At 41.5% G+C, this 16,276-nt stretch overlaps 1 protein-coding gene across 6 annotated transcripts; it reads right to left on the bottom strand.

The window, feature by feature from the left end:
* Positions 1–138: 138 nt before the first annotated feature.
* Positions 139–15,426, bottom strand: LOC110990569 (fibroblast growth factor receptor 1-like). 6 transcript variants are annotated; one of them, XM_087130532.1, is made up of 13 exons: positions 11,934–15,426; positions 10,274–10,606; positions 9,427–9,756; positions 8,496–8,674; positions 8,135–8,402; positions 7,671–7,781; positions 7,373–7,539; positions 6,553–6,666; positions 5,643–5,713; positions 5,082–5,122; positions 1,955–2,051; positions 1,290–1,395; positions 139–1,050 (listed from the first exon to the last, which is right to left on the bottom strand). In XM_087130532.1, exons 1-13 carry the CDS (start codon positions 12,127–12,129, stop codon positions 979–981), a joined length of 2,085 nt encoding a protein of 694 aa, XP_086986658.1. In that variant the 5' UTR covers positions 12,130–15,426; the 3' UTR covers positions 139–978. The 6 variants fall into 6 exon arrangements, 4 of the variants coding, with proteins under 4 accessions (XP_086986658.1, XP_086986659.1, XP_086986661.1 ...); XM_087130533.1 differs by lacking the exon at positions 5,082–5,122; XM_087130535.1 differs by lacking the exon at positions 7,373–7,539.
* Positions 15,427–16,276: the final 850 nt, after the last annotated feature.

Raw genomic sequence — 16,276 nt, 5'->3', positions numbered from 1 at the left:
TCCCAAGTCCAGCCCAGCTGGCAATTCCAGCTTCTGTTTGAGCACCCTGTGTCTGTTGATTACTTTACAAAAAATTATGAACACTTGTGTGGTTGCGGATTCAAAACTCACATGATACAAACGACAATGAAAAGTGTCTTTCATTCCAACCACAAGAAAATGTTCGTTTACTTTCTCCAACAGGTTTAGGACATCTGAGGTCCACTTTGCTTTCATTTTTAAGGTAATTGAATATGGTTGGAAAATATCTATATAGATGATCACCCTAGTCAAGAAGGTTGTTGCCATTAAAAGAAAAACCGTCTACCTCACTGAAATGTACAAAAATAATTCCGTCATGTTTTAGAGAGAGAGGCCTTGGTTGCCACGAAAAGAGCACATGCAAATAAAATATTATAGGTTACAGGCGATTCAAAGCTGCTCTTAAGTTTTTAATTCAATGATGATTTATTAACAGGGTTCCTAACTTTTATCTAAAGATCATCCGATTGAATAAGATACCAACTGTTAAAGTATAACTACTTCACCACGAATAGCACTTTGGAAAATCCCTTTGGAAAACCCCGACCGTTTTCAATAGCGTAATGGTTCAAGTTGTCTTTCGTCCATTATGTATATTATTTTGGGCAACTTGTCTGGGATATACGGCAAGTTCAGGGAACGCTTGCATTTCATTTTTTAAACACAGTTCGGAAATTCTGTTTGGAAATTTAGTTTCAGAGGAGGGAAAAATGCAGAGAACACGTCTAATGAGAGTCTCAATTAACCCCGGTGTCAAAAAGTTCTGACCATATTTGGTGATAGAGATCACTTCTTGGGCCCATTTTTCAATGGGCCCAAGATAACTTGTTGATAACTTTCTTCAAGTAGAAACCTTCATAACTACAATTTTGTTTTTCAAATTAAAGTTCATTTGAAGTTTGTACATGTACATTCACGCGAAAAACAATGCCAGCATGCCGAGTCCAACGTGACCTTTCAGTTGTCATCCAGTTCTGGCCGAATGGCGCACGCATTCTCGTACTCATTGCGGATCACTGCCATGTAAGTCTGTAGAAAAGACAGAAAAAGGATAACGCGTCATTCTTTCACATTACAATGCATACAGTGGGTGGTAGTTATGGTTAACTATCCAGTCGGTAAGTGCATTCCAGTCCGAGAAAAAGTGAGACGAGAGAAAAATTTAATTCCTGCAAGTGACGTGGGCATACACGTTTGGACAAGTTTGCCCAGGACAGCGACGGGAATAGGCAGCATTCCAGTTTGTACATGTGTAGACGTGAACTCACGTGCTTAATCTGACTGTCAGCCATGTCACTGAGGATGTGAACCAACTCAGTAAACGTCGGCCTGGCGTCTGGTTCCTCCTCCCAACACTCGCGCATCAGTGCATAGCTACACACAAGAAGCAGGAAACAAGACAGAGAGAATTTGGGTCTCCTCCTGGCATTCTACGTCACCAACACTTAGACCTAATGCGACAATCAATCAAGTAAAGATCGCTTGGTAGCAAAGGTGTACTTAACAAAAACGTCAAAAATCTTTGTCAGTTTGTATTCGTGATTACATGTATTTATAAAATGCATTCATAGCAAAAGTGAGGTGAAGCGTGCATCCAGTAAGGGTGGGGGGGGGACTTAGCACTTCCTCTCCCGTTGTATACGCCTCTTAATACATCCTTTTGTTTTGCTTCTAGGAATTACAGCTTTTATGATCCATGATGCCCGTAGTTTTTGTATTTGGCTTCCTTAACGTCACAGCAAATTCCTGGTACCCTTTTGCAACTTTAAATGGTGATGATTAAAAATAGATTCGGATGCAGCCTTTAAACTTTCGTGTAGGCTGCGTAGCGCCCTCACTGAGATGATCACAGTGGCTCTCAGCTTCATCATGGAAGACATTTTGGCTCATCTATACTAGTATTTCTGTGCTCTGAATGTATATGAATTCTCACATGTGGTCGTGACAGTTGTCTGGCTGGGGCATGCGGTACCCTCGTTTGATTGTCTCTGCCAGCGAGTCGTTCGATATGGACGGATACGGCGTCCCACCTTGACAAAAAAGTGGCAATTCACTAATGAGTATTATTATGCAACACAATCTGATCGATATCAGACCAGAGGTCACTGTAGGAAAGGACATTTACTGGCTGCCAGCAAATTTTGGACTGAGGCAGTAAATTCCTGTTCATTACGTCTACATAATTACGAAACAGCCTATTCCGTCTTTGTTCATACATAAAAGGCTCGTACTTCAACTATGAGCTGTGAGTGGATACTTGTGACTGAATTATGTGGCTTTGTAATTACTAAGCAGTAAAGTCTTGAATCAAAACTATGTGGGCATTCATGTTGGCAGGATTACGACCACGTGGCATCGTTTGGACGGTGGTTAGATACGATGTGATCTCTTTTTATCTGTCTACTCAAATTTTTCAAGATGAGCAACACAGCCAGTTAAGTTAAGGTTCGCGTCCTCGCCCATCCGAATTAAAGAATGTCCACCTTTTGAGTCGTTTCTCCCACTTAGACCACGACCCTCCCTCCACTATTGTTCATATTGTACAAAAAACAACGGGATTTTACTGGTGCTTTGAGATGAATCTATCAGTTGTCCAGCGTTGGCGGGCTATGTATATTTGCATGTACATGAAAGCTACATTCCTGTCGAAATTAAGCCATTGAGTAACTCCTCGGCTGGATGCGCGACTATTTTTCATTCACAGGCACAGTACATGCTTCACACGAAGTTACACACAGACATGCAGTCGACACCATCAGTGTATGGCACGGTCCGTGGATTTATATCTGTATGCTAGTTGCAGAAATACGCTAAATTTAAGTTAGCAAAGACAATCGATATGACTGTACGGAGCTGGGGACCTTTTACACCGCCAACAAGGAAGTTTCTAGAGTGACCGAATTGAGAACTACAGTTTACTGTCTCTTCAATGGAGATTACATTTACAACCTTGGACGTACATGCTTGCTCTTTTAAATCGACCAGTCACCAAAGGAAATTCTTCCGTTTGGAAAATACATGCATTTGGAATACCATCTCATTCATCTGGGAAGCATCATACGTAAGTTTCTAAACGATTAATCTGTTTTGCAAAATTGTACATGAATTGTGATTGCAGAAGTTGTTTTTAAAAGTTGTTTAATAACAGAGAAGAAAGTAAAACTGAGGTTTAACCGAAAGTAAAGTTGCTAGGCCCCCTATAGTGAATTTTAAAATAAACACGCAAAGAAAAAGGATAAAATAATAAAAGTTATACGTTGCCATTACAATAAACAAACATTAAAATAAAAAAAATGAAATAAAACTAAAATGGGAGGGATTTTTTAAAAATGAAACTAAATTTCAAAACGTATGTAAAAATAAAGGAGACACATCAAAAACATTATATAGTGCAACGTGAGGAGTGGTTCGCTGTAATTGAACATCGCTAATCTCAACAGAAAACATTACAGCGTCAAATCTAAAAATGTGAGTGTTAATTGTATTGAACGTCTAAAACAATCCGCTTTATTGTTGAGAGCATTTCTTACGGTGTTTGACGTTGCAATTTAATTTCAAAAGTGCTTTTTCTTTGTGTATCAAGTCGCTTTTGAAGAATATCCACACTACATTCTTAAAAACTACATTCTTTTGATGAATGTACAGTTAACATTCTTAAGAATAAGGCCCCCCCCCAAATAAAGACACGGGTTTCTGGTGACGGGCATGGTCCAGAGGTGGTGCGGTGACGCGTTTTTTCCTCCCTCTTTTTTCCTAGGAAGTGATGTACATGCACATGTACTTTAGATTGCGCGGCCTTGTTACTATGAGACGTGTGAATTAACAACTTTGAACGAATAAAAAGACCATAAAATATGACGAGAGGCGATGGTTTCAGTCATCTCACTCAACCAAGAGGCTTCTATTCTTGGTATGACTGAGTTTGTTAAAATACAGGAGCACAACCACGGAATTATTAAAATTTAAAAATAAATGTTCAGCTCCAGTTTCCGGTTTGAAATGAAATTCTCAAGAGGTAGCAATATGTGACATTCTTTGCACATTGTTTGCTGCTTTAGCTTAGAGGAAGTAAGTTGCACGTCAAATAGCCTATGAAAAAAAATCAAATGAAAACAGTTCAGGTCCAGAGTCAAAATGAAAATAAAATACTCATGAGGTAAATGATATACTGTGCACATCGTTTTCTGTTTTAGCTTATAAGAAACAAGCTGCATTTAACATATTGGGTAAGAAATTCAGTTCAGAAAATAAAATCTCCTCCCACTCTAATCTACCTTTGTTCTTAGCAAGTGAAGATCAACGATGCGTGACTTGTTACAATTTAACAACTCGGCATTTTAACTTACCTGTGTGGTTGTCATAACGCGATACGTGTCCATCACTACTGCATGCACTGCATGCGTATGTACCCCCTCTGCCTCTTTGACACTGAAATAGACTGGCCCCTCTTGGTTTGTTGCTCGAAAGTGTTTTCAATATATATACATACGCAGGACTCAAGACCACTTCGTTTGTCTGGTTCACAGACGTACGTGGGCCCGGGTACGAAGCAATTGGCTACGGCCGGAGATTACATGTACATCGAGTATTTGGCAGCATCCACGGCGGGTTCCCAGAGAATCAGGCATGATATCAAGCCGCAGCCGCGGCCTTCGTGTAAAGATACAAGCATAACGTCATCTGACGGAGTGCCCGACTGAAATGTGTGGAGGCCTTAGGGATTCCTTTACCTATTACTCAACTCCGCCCATCAAAAACACGTTAAAATTACGCAGTACCAGAATTCCTGTCGATCAAGTAAGTTTGGCGGCTTTTGTTTGGAAATCGTTTTATGTAAAATAAAAAAGTCTTTTGCCGACGCGCGCGGTGACCAGAAACCGGAGACTTTTTTGGCCTAATCGACACTTTACCGAATAGGGTGACGTCACAAGAGTGGTTTAATAAAAGTGTCGAGTCCAGGTGTCCCATTCCAACGACAACAAGGACACTACTTAAACTGAGAAAACTCTTACACAATTCCAGAACGGACGTGAACAAAAAAGTCCCTGGTTTGCACTCACCAAATGTTGCTATTTCCCAAAGGAGGATTCCAAACGACCACCTTCATCATATACATGTATAGACAATTGAGAAATGTCTTCAGTTAACATACAGCAACTGGATTTCTAGTGTTATATAGAATGAAAAACAAAGATTATCGCGATGACACATAAGTCCTATTCCGCATAAGTCAGCAGCAAGGAAGACAAACCTCGTATTAAGATTCACAGAAACTGAGAGAAAATCACACTCACAAGAGACAGTTCCCAGCATGTGATAAACACACACGGAACAAACATTTTGAAAGTTTACAATTCATAAGGTTGAGAGCCAAAAAATCCTATCTCTTGACTCCGCCGCCGAAATACATCTTTCTTGCCGTGACGTCACAGGCAAAATAGCACATCCCCGAAATGGGTTAAAGTTGTGAATTCATGCGTAATTCTTATCGACGCTTCTTTGGTTCTGGATCATGTCGGATACATTTTGTCAGGAATGTCTGTCCAGATTTTGTCTGAAAACAACTTATCGTGATGCTTAAGCCAATCTGAATTAGATAATAGAACGGCTTTCAAACTTACACATCGCTCTGTGAGGTGTACAGTTGGTGCCTTAACGATTCGATGGCCAACCAGCGAAGTGGTACTCGTCTCTGTCAAATTAACCGGGGGGGGGGTTGAGATTTTTTGGCCCTATAACCATTATACATGCATTTGTCTAGATCTCTCCTCGCTCCTAAAGAAGGACAGTTTGCATGCCGAGGGAAGAAACAACGTTTCCACAAATATTGTGGATATAAAAGCAATTAAATTCTCAAAAGATTCCCTTCTTTCAATTTTTCTCAATCAGGAATATTCCAATATTTACGCACATTAAAAAATACTTAATGTTTGCATGTTAAAAATCTATTTTCCCTTTACATGACGCATACGTTTTTTGTCAATAAAATGAGGAATGGGCTTTTCCCCCTTTATTCTCTTTACCTAGGTGTCATCAAATCACACCACACGTCTGTTCAACAGATGCGAGGAATGTGAACAGATCCAGGACCGTGATCGGAAAATTCTTGGAATAAAGGGATACAAGACACCTTGCTCTCTTCCCGTTGTCGGAGTTTTGTTACATAAAATAATAACGAACAGTTCGTGGTGACATTGCCAATTTAGTGAAGCAGGAAGCAATATCACACACACACAACCTAAAAGCACAAAAATAAAGGTGTTAAGAAGCTCCGACCGTTAGCATCGCCAGGATTTTTATCTGGGGGAGGGGGTTTTTTTTCCATGGGGGAGGGAGCCACTTATCAGTGGGAAGGGTCAGTGTTGATACTTTTTAAAACAAGTTGGTGATTTTCATTCTCTTTGCTTTTAATCTCATTTCTTTCGCTTTTGTCCCCTTTTCATTTTCAATTTTTTTCCCAGGGCAAGCGCCCCCTCCCATGCTGCCAATGGCTCTGACTTTTAACAAACATTCAAGGTTGAATAAACATACCCTTGAAGTCTGAACGTAAATGTCCTCCCCTCGGGAAAGTCCAAAGTCGGAAACCTTGGCAATCAGTCTGTCCCCAAGCAGGATATTTCTCGCAGCCAAGTCGCGGTGAATGACCTGCAAAAGTTTACAGCTTTAAATAAAACGATCCCTAGAAACTCGCAGTTACATTTCCCTTAAATCTGAGTCTGGACGTATAACTGTAACGACAGCGTGAACTTTGGTCATTAAACCTTACCGAGTCAGGTCGAAAGATGTCGCCCATGTACAAAAACGTGTGCGGTTTTTATCATCTGACAAACACAGTTACCAAATACTGTGAAGAATACAATTTCACCCACTAAACAGGATGTTTACCATTGTCTGTGACTGTTCATGCGCGTGAAATTTTACTTATCGAGTACTCCCTCTGAATTGCATCAGGTCAGGCGCTGCAAACACATTCTTAGAATGCCATTATTGTTCAAAATGGTTAAACTCTTAATTGCATATACTCTTGGACAAACTATTTTTAAACGTCAGGTATATTTTACGTGCATGTGTTGCACACGGCCAACATGCATGAAAATAAACACTTTCCGCAAACCTGTTACCGAGAAGTCTTTCCATGGCTAAATTGCTTAGAGGCTTAGCCCTTGGTCCCTGTTCTTTTTGGACGGCAATCACAGCATTGATGCAAAGCCGCAGTAAATTTCTACACTCCGAACTGTCAGCAAGCGTAAGCATCGGCAGTACCATCTCTAAATAATATCGAGCACGACTTTTATACATGTAATGGCACTACAAGCGAACATGCGAAATTGTTCGTATCGGTTATGCCTACCCCTGCTTTTGACAGATGCTCCATTCCCTTGGCAACATCCAGAGCAAACATGACCAACTGTTCCGAAGACAAAGCATCCTCGTCTGAGTCTGACTGTGACCTGGCCGTCCGTAGGTAGCTGCGCAGATCACCGTAAGGAAGATACTCCAAAGCAACATGCAGCACATCTGGATATGCGCAGATCCAGACAAAACATTGTCTAATTTCTGGATGAGGAACTCAATTGCCATTTTCTCAGACATTTAGGTACTTCAATTTGCGGTAAGTATTATATTTGCTCAATTCAACTTACGCTTACCGTGATGTTGGCAGGCACCGAGCAGTAATACGATATTAGGGTGGTAGCCGATACAGGCCATCGTCCTGAGCTCATCCATGAAATCGTCTCGGTCGCATGCGGACGCGTATCCTACAAGGTTGAGTGGGAAAATGCCCACACTTATAAACAACAAACCAGTAATACACTCAACAATGATCGTGCCACACAAGTCTCAATGTGGAAATGAATTTTCTTTAAATATTAGTAGGATTGGTGCAAATGGATCAATCCAACGCCATTCGCATGCCTCAAAATACAAATTATATTTTGCATCATATGCTTCGAAGACAAGGTGTCCTTATCCGAGTCTCACTGTGACTGGGCCATCAGCAGGTAGCTGAGCAGATCACCGTAAGGAAGATATTCCAAGGCAGCATACAACATCTATGTACATGGGATACAAATTGTATTTTTAATTGGAAACAACTACCGGGGAGTGTTACCTTTTAGCATTTTGATAGCGGCCCTGGTCACTTCCCCGTCTTTTCTCACAGCACCCGAGCGCACCTCACCGAAGTTCCCACTTCCCAGCACTCGTTCATCGACGAAGAAGTCACTCCACGGAATTCCCCATCCCTCTGCCCAGGACGGTAGGCCGGAATCTTTGCTTTCCTCATCGGGTATTGCGTGTTGTTGCACTAAGGTATTCTGGCAGGTGACTTCATCTTCAGGTGACGTGCCATCGGGTCCCGAATCCCCGATTACCGACTCCTGCAATTCAAATGAGTCCCGACCAACAAGTTCCTCAAAGAAATATCTGCAAATAACCTTACTGTGTTTAGTATAAAATGGTTTAGATCTTACCATCTCGACACTTTCATCCACATTCGATGTCATTTGGGCGCTTGTTCGCACCTCGTCGTTCTTCCTAGATCTTTTTGCACAAAGTACAAGAGCTGCAACTGCTGTGACCAAGATTCCACTTAATACGCCGACAACAACAAAGAGTATCGTCATGTTGAGTGTGCTCGCCGGTTCTGAATCTGTTGGTGGAAGCCCAGAGGTTAGAATTGGATACTATATGCTTAATTACAACAATTTTATAAGATGTACATGATAGGCTTACAATGAACTTACAACGATCCTAGTTGGTTCGTATGTAAACAACATTGTAATTTATCGTATAAGAGAACAGTATCTCCTACATCGTTGAAAGCACTGAAAAAATTCTCCGACACCCAGCCCCTCTTCCAGCATAAGCAAGCCACGACAAAAGTGAACTTGGTAGAGATATCAGAGGAGAATCTATTGACAAACGATTGTAAAAGGAATCTACTATAACGGGAAGGTGAGTTTACTTTCCTATTTACAAATGGGCTCTACTCATTATCAGCTAATAATAAATCTACCAATAAGGAACTGACTTAACTACAAGAAGTTCGGGTTGTGGGTGATTTTCAAACTGCACAGAATCCCAGGACATCGAAAGAGCAACGCTTTGGACTTTGCCAAATCCACGTTTGTAAATGTTCATCATTCTCTTATCAATCTGAAAAGCGAGCCAATTTAAAAGCCACAAACGTAGATACAGTAGTGAGCCTCGGGCCTGAATCTGATAACGTCAAATATTTGTTTGGAATCGGTCTCTGAGCTCTCCTGCCTCTGTGACAAATAATTTCTTTGTTCTCTCGATTCCACGCAACATTTGTGGCTCACTAAAAGCAAAACAAAGTGGCTTCAGAAAATATTTTGAAAACTACCGATCAAACTTTTAAATGTAACAGGTTCCTCTTACCTTGACACACATTGAACTTCACTGTCCTCGACAGTAACTGTCTGTCATCAACACCCGCTCCCTGACAGGTAAGATTCCCCAAGAGCTCAGTTGGCGAACCCGACAAATTGATTATGCTACTGACGTTGACTAAACCACGTGTTCCTGTCTCCACTGAGCCGGTGACCACCGGCTGTCCATCGATGATCCACGAGATACCCCAGATGCCGGGTTGAGCGTCTCGGACGGTGCATTCGAAGGAGCGAGCAATGCCAGGCTGGACGCATATGGGCCTGCTGTCAACCAGATTCCCCGTGAGGAGATCTCTCACGTCGACAGTTGTATCTGGTACTACGCACAAATAAAATTAAAGGATCCCTTAATTGTTATTTCTGTTGAAGCAACTGAAAAAAACACCCGGTTAAGATATTCGATCTCTCAGAACGTCATGACATGAAGAAACCCGGCCTTAAGCTGAAAAGGTCTGATTCAAACAAGCTTGTCTCGAAAGGAAACAATTCCTTATGAATTTTTATCTTATGAAATAATTTGATCGTCACTGTACATGTACATGGTGTATGTAGATGAGCATAGCTAAAGGTTAATAAACCTACCTGTTTCCTTTAAAAGTGATTGAGGCCCCATGAGGATCTCATGTAACTAAAGCTGGAAAAGATTTAGGTGTGGTCATGTCACTGGACCCCATTATCATTTGCAATGACCAATTATAATCGTGAACTATGGAATATGTTTATTCTTAGCCTGCTGCAGGGGCTCCCTAACGACTTATCGCGGTGTGGTCACCAGACTTCTCAAGACTCACGGGTATCAGAATGTAAAGGGGTCCTTGAATGAAGTTCTTCCTCACCCAGACAATCCTTGAGCTGCACTGTTCTGTTGAGCAATTGTCCATCAGCACCCGCTGCCTGGCAAGTAAGGTTCTCTGTGAATCCTGCGGATGACTGGGGCAACCTAAATCTACTGCTGACGTTGACTAGGCCACCCGTTCCTGTCTCCACTGAGCCGGTGACCACCGGCTGACCATCGATAATCCAGGAGATATCCCAAATGCCGGGTTGAGCGTATCGAACGGTGCATTCAAACGTGCGTGTAGAGCCCAGCTGGCTGCAGATCGGTTCGGAATCACGGTCAAAGAGACTCCCCGTGAAAAGATCTCTGACGTCAATAGTCGCCTCTGGCACTGCACGCATATAAACAGTGTAAACTAACTCGATTAATGATTTTCTTCAGTTTGAGGTGCAGTTGTTCTAGTCAAGCAAATAAAACAACCCGAACCATTCAAGCAAAGCGAGAGAGACATGTTATGGCAAAGGACTCAAAACACAAACATTTCACAAGAAAAGAAATGAGTAACCTCTGACAACTTTCCAAATGGGCCCTTGTCGGTCCAGTTCAGTTTGACTGTGAAGAGAGATTTTAATCCCTATAGGCCTACAGCCGAACACGGACAAGAAGAGCACTGTTTTCAATATTAGATCCAAAGTCCTTTGTGTTTCTTTGTTTTCCATAATTAACAATACAAGGTAGGCCTAACCATTATAACAAGGTAATTTTTAAAGTCCCAAGGACCTTGTTAGCATCGTTCCACCAGCTGTATACCCAGCCCTCCACACAGACCCAATAAACACATTTCAGCTCCTACTTTCCCATTATCAGCACTTCCTCGCCCAGTGTTGTACTTTGAACTGAGAGTTGAAAAAAGGGGATGAATGATTGGAAATTTCTATACAGTGTGTGAGCGAGACGTTTGGGGGTTTTCTTTCCCTCATTTTATGCAACTAATTCTGTTGATCATTCATAATGCCGTTTGGGATTCCGTGATCCCCCAACACAATACTAACTCGACTACCACATCACATTGTGAAGCCGATAAAATAACAAAAAGCATTTTTATATCATATCCCCTGCCATCGTCGTATACCTGAAAGGTCGCCACCGTTTATGATATTTTTACAAACATTTCCTTCTGCGAATCATCAAATGTAAAACCAGGAAAAGTAATGTTACAATGCTTGATCCTAAACGTCTGTCTGTGCCATACGATAGCCTAACACACAGTAGTTGACATTTTACTTGATTAAAACGGAAAGCTAAATCCTAGTCAAGGTGTCCTTAGTTTCTGTGCAACAGGAAATTCCCATTTGCAAATAAAACTTTTCAAAAGCGCTTGTGACATTGTAGTTTAATAAACTGTCCACCCCGAACACTGACTTATATGATCGTTATGAGAATACTTGCTTTGATACATTTGATATTTGATGCGTCGCTCTCTTCCCCCCCTCTCCCCCGTACGATTCGTACAGCCTCCAGCTTTTCCTGATTTGTTTCACAGGATGTTTTCTAAGCCCACATTTTGTCCAACTGAAAAGCTAGAATGTTTGTCCAAACTGTATCTGCACAGGCCCATTGTGTATAAGCTTCGTTTTGAGTTTTAACGAAAAACCTCCACATGTATGTGTTTACGAGTAGACTGGTAATCCTAAGAACACTATATACTGAAAGCGTACCTGCTATTTCGAACAGTAGGGTTTTTGTACGTGTTCCAAGGTAAAGTAGGGTGCAGACGTAGCGATGCTGCATTGCTGTTCCATTAGCCACGATGGTGTAGTTGCAGTACTCGCTGAAACCATCTCGATGGAGGGTCGGTGGGAACTGACAGGACTTTACCGTTTTACCCAAGTATTTCCAAAACACGTAAACCATTGGCCCACCTTCTCTTAAGTGACCAGTCACCAAACAAGAGAAAGCCACACGCTCACCGACTGAAGCCACATATTTCTCTGTTGGGTAAAGCCTTACCGTGACGGTGGATTTCCCGTCACCTCAAAAGGAAAACATGACAGGAAAACTCAATCCAAACGCTACTTTCTAGACCTATACACAGATATCTGTGTATCTGGTAGCAAGTCATCACAAAATATAAACCTACTTGTTGACAAGAAGGTCAATTATTCTGCATCAAAATTTGATGTCTTCAGTCATTCATTTTACAGATTCAATCGTTCAGTTTCGTGATGATCGCCATGTTGAATTTTCGGTGTTTTGGACGTCATTTTTGTTTTGCCTTGCGTTCCTTGAATTTCATGCGAAAGGATTTGTATGATAAAATTTTGCATTTAATTGAATGACCACTACAAGAGCGCCCAGACGTTGACCAGTAACTTGTCTTTCATACCACTGACTAAACTGAATGATTAAAACGGTAAAATGAACAAGAAAAAACGATTTCCATTCCTGAGGTGAAATGAAAACTACTTTTAATAGGATGAATAGAATGACTTTTTTTGGTGAATTACAATTCTCAAAAAGTGAAATATATGGTGGGGTTATTTCGAAATTGGAATCGCCATTCGGGGAGAGTGACCACTTTTTGACAAAATGTAACATTTTTTTAAACAAATTTAGATGAATGAGTGCAAAATGAAGTAGGAAAACTCATTTGTATATTCAGTACACCTTGGACTAACACTGTTTTCTTTTTCTCCGATCTTGGTCAATTATACAATGGAGGATCCGAGGGAAGGCACGTTATAGCGCTCATGTAGTAATTCAATCGCCCTTTGCGCGTTTGTGCAGCATTTAAAATTGGTTCTATTTGCTTCTAATTAGTTTGTCATCATTTTTGCAAAGGAACAAGTTACGTTTGTAATTCCTGTTGACATGCATTAAGAAGTAATGCTACAAAGTTAGTCACACTTCAAATGTGAGACTCGGATATTTCGTACATAACCGCGGTCTGTTGTAAGTTCATACATTCACCTTACAGCATTTTGAGCAAAGCGGTAAATTTCACTTAGTCTTTTAATCGTCAGACTTTAAAAAGTTGCAAGTGCAAAACATTCGGGTTGGCCTACTTCAACGCATACACCCCTTGATTTGTTTCTCGGATGAACAATCATCGACCAACAGTTCTAATACTCTTACCTTTTGAAAGCTGAAATATAAGTATGAGGAAAATAAGCCAAACGGACATGCTTGTACAGGTGTCCCTCAAACGGAGATAGATTCGAAAAGACATCGTAACTTGCGTGGTTGCAGTTAAAACTAAATTGTAATCCAAATTTCATCATTCACAATACATTTCCTGAATTTGCACAGTTCCGTTCTCTTTTTGGCTGTTTTTGGGTTCAAAACCTAATACCTCTGAACTTTCACCAGTCGAGAGTGCATGGGATTAGGCAAACAATGACAATCTTTCAAAACGGTGGGTTGAGGACGTTATGAACTTTCTTCATAATGCTCAGCAATGAAGCCGGGGCATTCCCACTGCATCACGTGAATGGATGATAAATGCTGCATTCATTTTATCCATAAATCGAATCAATCCATCGTCATTAGTAGTTTTTCTTCAGCATATTTTAGCATTGCCTGCTTATCCAATCACAAATGGATTCAAAGCATAATGTAATAAAGGGGGTAAGAAAGCTCATATGAACAGAAAAGTGGCTTTTCATTATTTTGAAAGGTCGCAAGTCACTCAAGGCTGCAAAAATGACTGTGATGGCCTTGCAGTGATAGACGAATAAGTTTCAATCTCCAATTTTGATTGGCCAACACCAGCTCAGGGTCAGGTCGAAACCAGCTTAAGGGTGCACCACTACAAATAAATTCCCATAGACTGCAATGATAAATCCCCACACTTTGCAATAATTTAAAAAAATGCTCACAACTCTCACAGGTGTCCAGGCTGCACAGAAATACGATGATCGACATGTCCCCTTTCATTTTCCTTTCAATTTTCGGGGGGTTGACCAATGAATTTTTGAGAAATTTTCACCAGAAGCAGACCATCCCTAAAATGAAGAAAATGTCCCTGCCCAGAAAAGTAGTGCAAAACGGCCAAATAGTGCCATTTTCGGACCCAACTGCATCCAAATTACTCAGAATTTGAAGCCCAGAGTCCAGGCCAGGGGTTCAGTGCCATATTTCTCCAATTCCTCAATTTCATGGCTCTCAGGACTCTCTGTGATTGTATAACTTTTATTAATGAGCTTGGCGGACATATTTAGGGCCTTTTTGCGAGGGCGCACCCTTAATTCGTACTCCTCTTCAACGGGATTGCTCTCAATGCATTACATTTAATGTAATGCATTGAGAATCTCAAAAGATTCAGCGTCAGAGTTTATTCCTCTGTATTCGTTCGTAATCTTCAATGCTGTGAGCTTTCCCTTACCAGTGGCAGAAAAGGGCTGCTGGGGCGAGAGTGTCCGCCACTGTCGCCTAGTCTAAAAGACTTTGACTTTGGCCCTCAATATACATGGCTACACGGCTGGATATTACGACAGCTTTTCCAACAGACGCATGCATGTACATGTACCTTTAAGTGCAAATACGCTCGTACTACATTCATGGGCGGATCTGAGGGAGGGGGCACTGGGGGCCATGCCCACATTAACGTAACTCGCCTGGAGATACTGGTTCACGGGAGCATAGCGCAGTCCACAAAGGAACCAAAAAGGGGATTATTTGGCCCCCAAAATGGTGACATTGTGTAGATCGTTGCCAGGATCAACTCCCTGGGTCTTTGAACTTTTCATATAAAAGCAGAACTTTTGGCTAAAAACTACGGTTGAAAAATGGTCCAAAGTGCCCTAGAGTTGAGGGTTGCGACTTGTAAAATGACTGCAATCAGACTTCGGAAAAATCACTTTTCGGGGGTTGATTTTGTTTTGTGGGAATAATTAAAAATGTAGGGCCTAATCGGTTAACCCACGAAAAAAAAAGACTCATTAGGGACCAGACAATAATATAATTCTGGTTTCAGAAATCTCAGGGATGTTTCAATGGGGTTTGAATTGGTGGACTGTACCCAAAAGGCCTTGGGGGAAATGAGACAAATCCCAATATTGGTGGCGCTACAGGCGAACGTGATGAAAATCACTGTGGTGTACGTGTTTGCTAATTGTCAAGTGCAGAGTCATGTTGTCCATAAATCGCTCGGTACGTTGCCGTGTAGTAATCTTGGTGTTTTGGACATGCTATGCGGACACGAGAGATAGTGCCAGGTTTAATCATGCATTCATTTATAAAATGTTAATGGCTTGGTTATGTGAGTTACAGATAAATGCAAATGGGTAGATATTTATTAGTCCAGATCGAGGGATTAAGTTGCAATCAGTTAAGCTCCGGTGCCCATGAATATACGTGTAAATTGGTCGTTCGCGCCACGCCACAAATTTCCGAAACTTCTAGACAACTTTGTCACACGTAGTCGTCAGGTTCAGGGCCGGGAATGGTCCTGTGGATTTGCTGAATTGTACCAGCAGGGTTGGGGCCCTAGGCTAGGGGCAGATTGGCTACATTGACTGGTGAGTTACATGTATATAGCGAGTTATATAATAGGTAATATAAGGTCATAAAAGTGGCTGTATGCAGTAGGGTGCAAGTTGAATGTCAAATTTGCAATGAGGTGTGAATGTACGTGTACCTCCACCTTTGTTATTGTAGATGTACAATATATCATGCATGACCTTGGAAATCGGCAGCACGTACATGTTACATCTTAAGTTACATGTGGCACCAGCAATACTCTTCATTGATCATGGAAATTGGAATTTAATTTAATTCAATTCAATTCGATTCGATTCGATTCGAATGGAATGGAATAGAATGGATTGCGCTGCATTGGCTCAGCGTAGAGACGGGGAGGACTGGGCTAGTTAGCAGGACAAGGGTGGCGAGGGACACGGGGGTGTCTCGCCCGGCAATCGGTTCGGACGTAGCGGTGACGGGCCGCTACGACTCTCACTAGCACCCTGGGCTAATTCGTACCGCTCTCGCATCGGTCCAAGCTAAGCTAGCTGGCCATTCATATGGTTACATTTCTTCGCCATAAGAATGGTTACTATCG

The sequence above is a fragment of the Acanthaster planci genome, linkage group LG20 (assembly GCF_054643075.1).
Source record: "Acanthaster planci isolate LZ-2023a linkage group LG20, COTS_SCS, whole genome shotgun sequence".
Lineage (NCBI taxonomy): Eukaryota > Metazoa > Echinodermata > Asteroidea > Valvatida > Acanthasteridae > Acanthaster > Acanthaster planci.
Note: the sequence above shows the minus strand (reverse complement) of the source record. Positions and strands in the feature narration are given on the sequence as shown.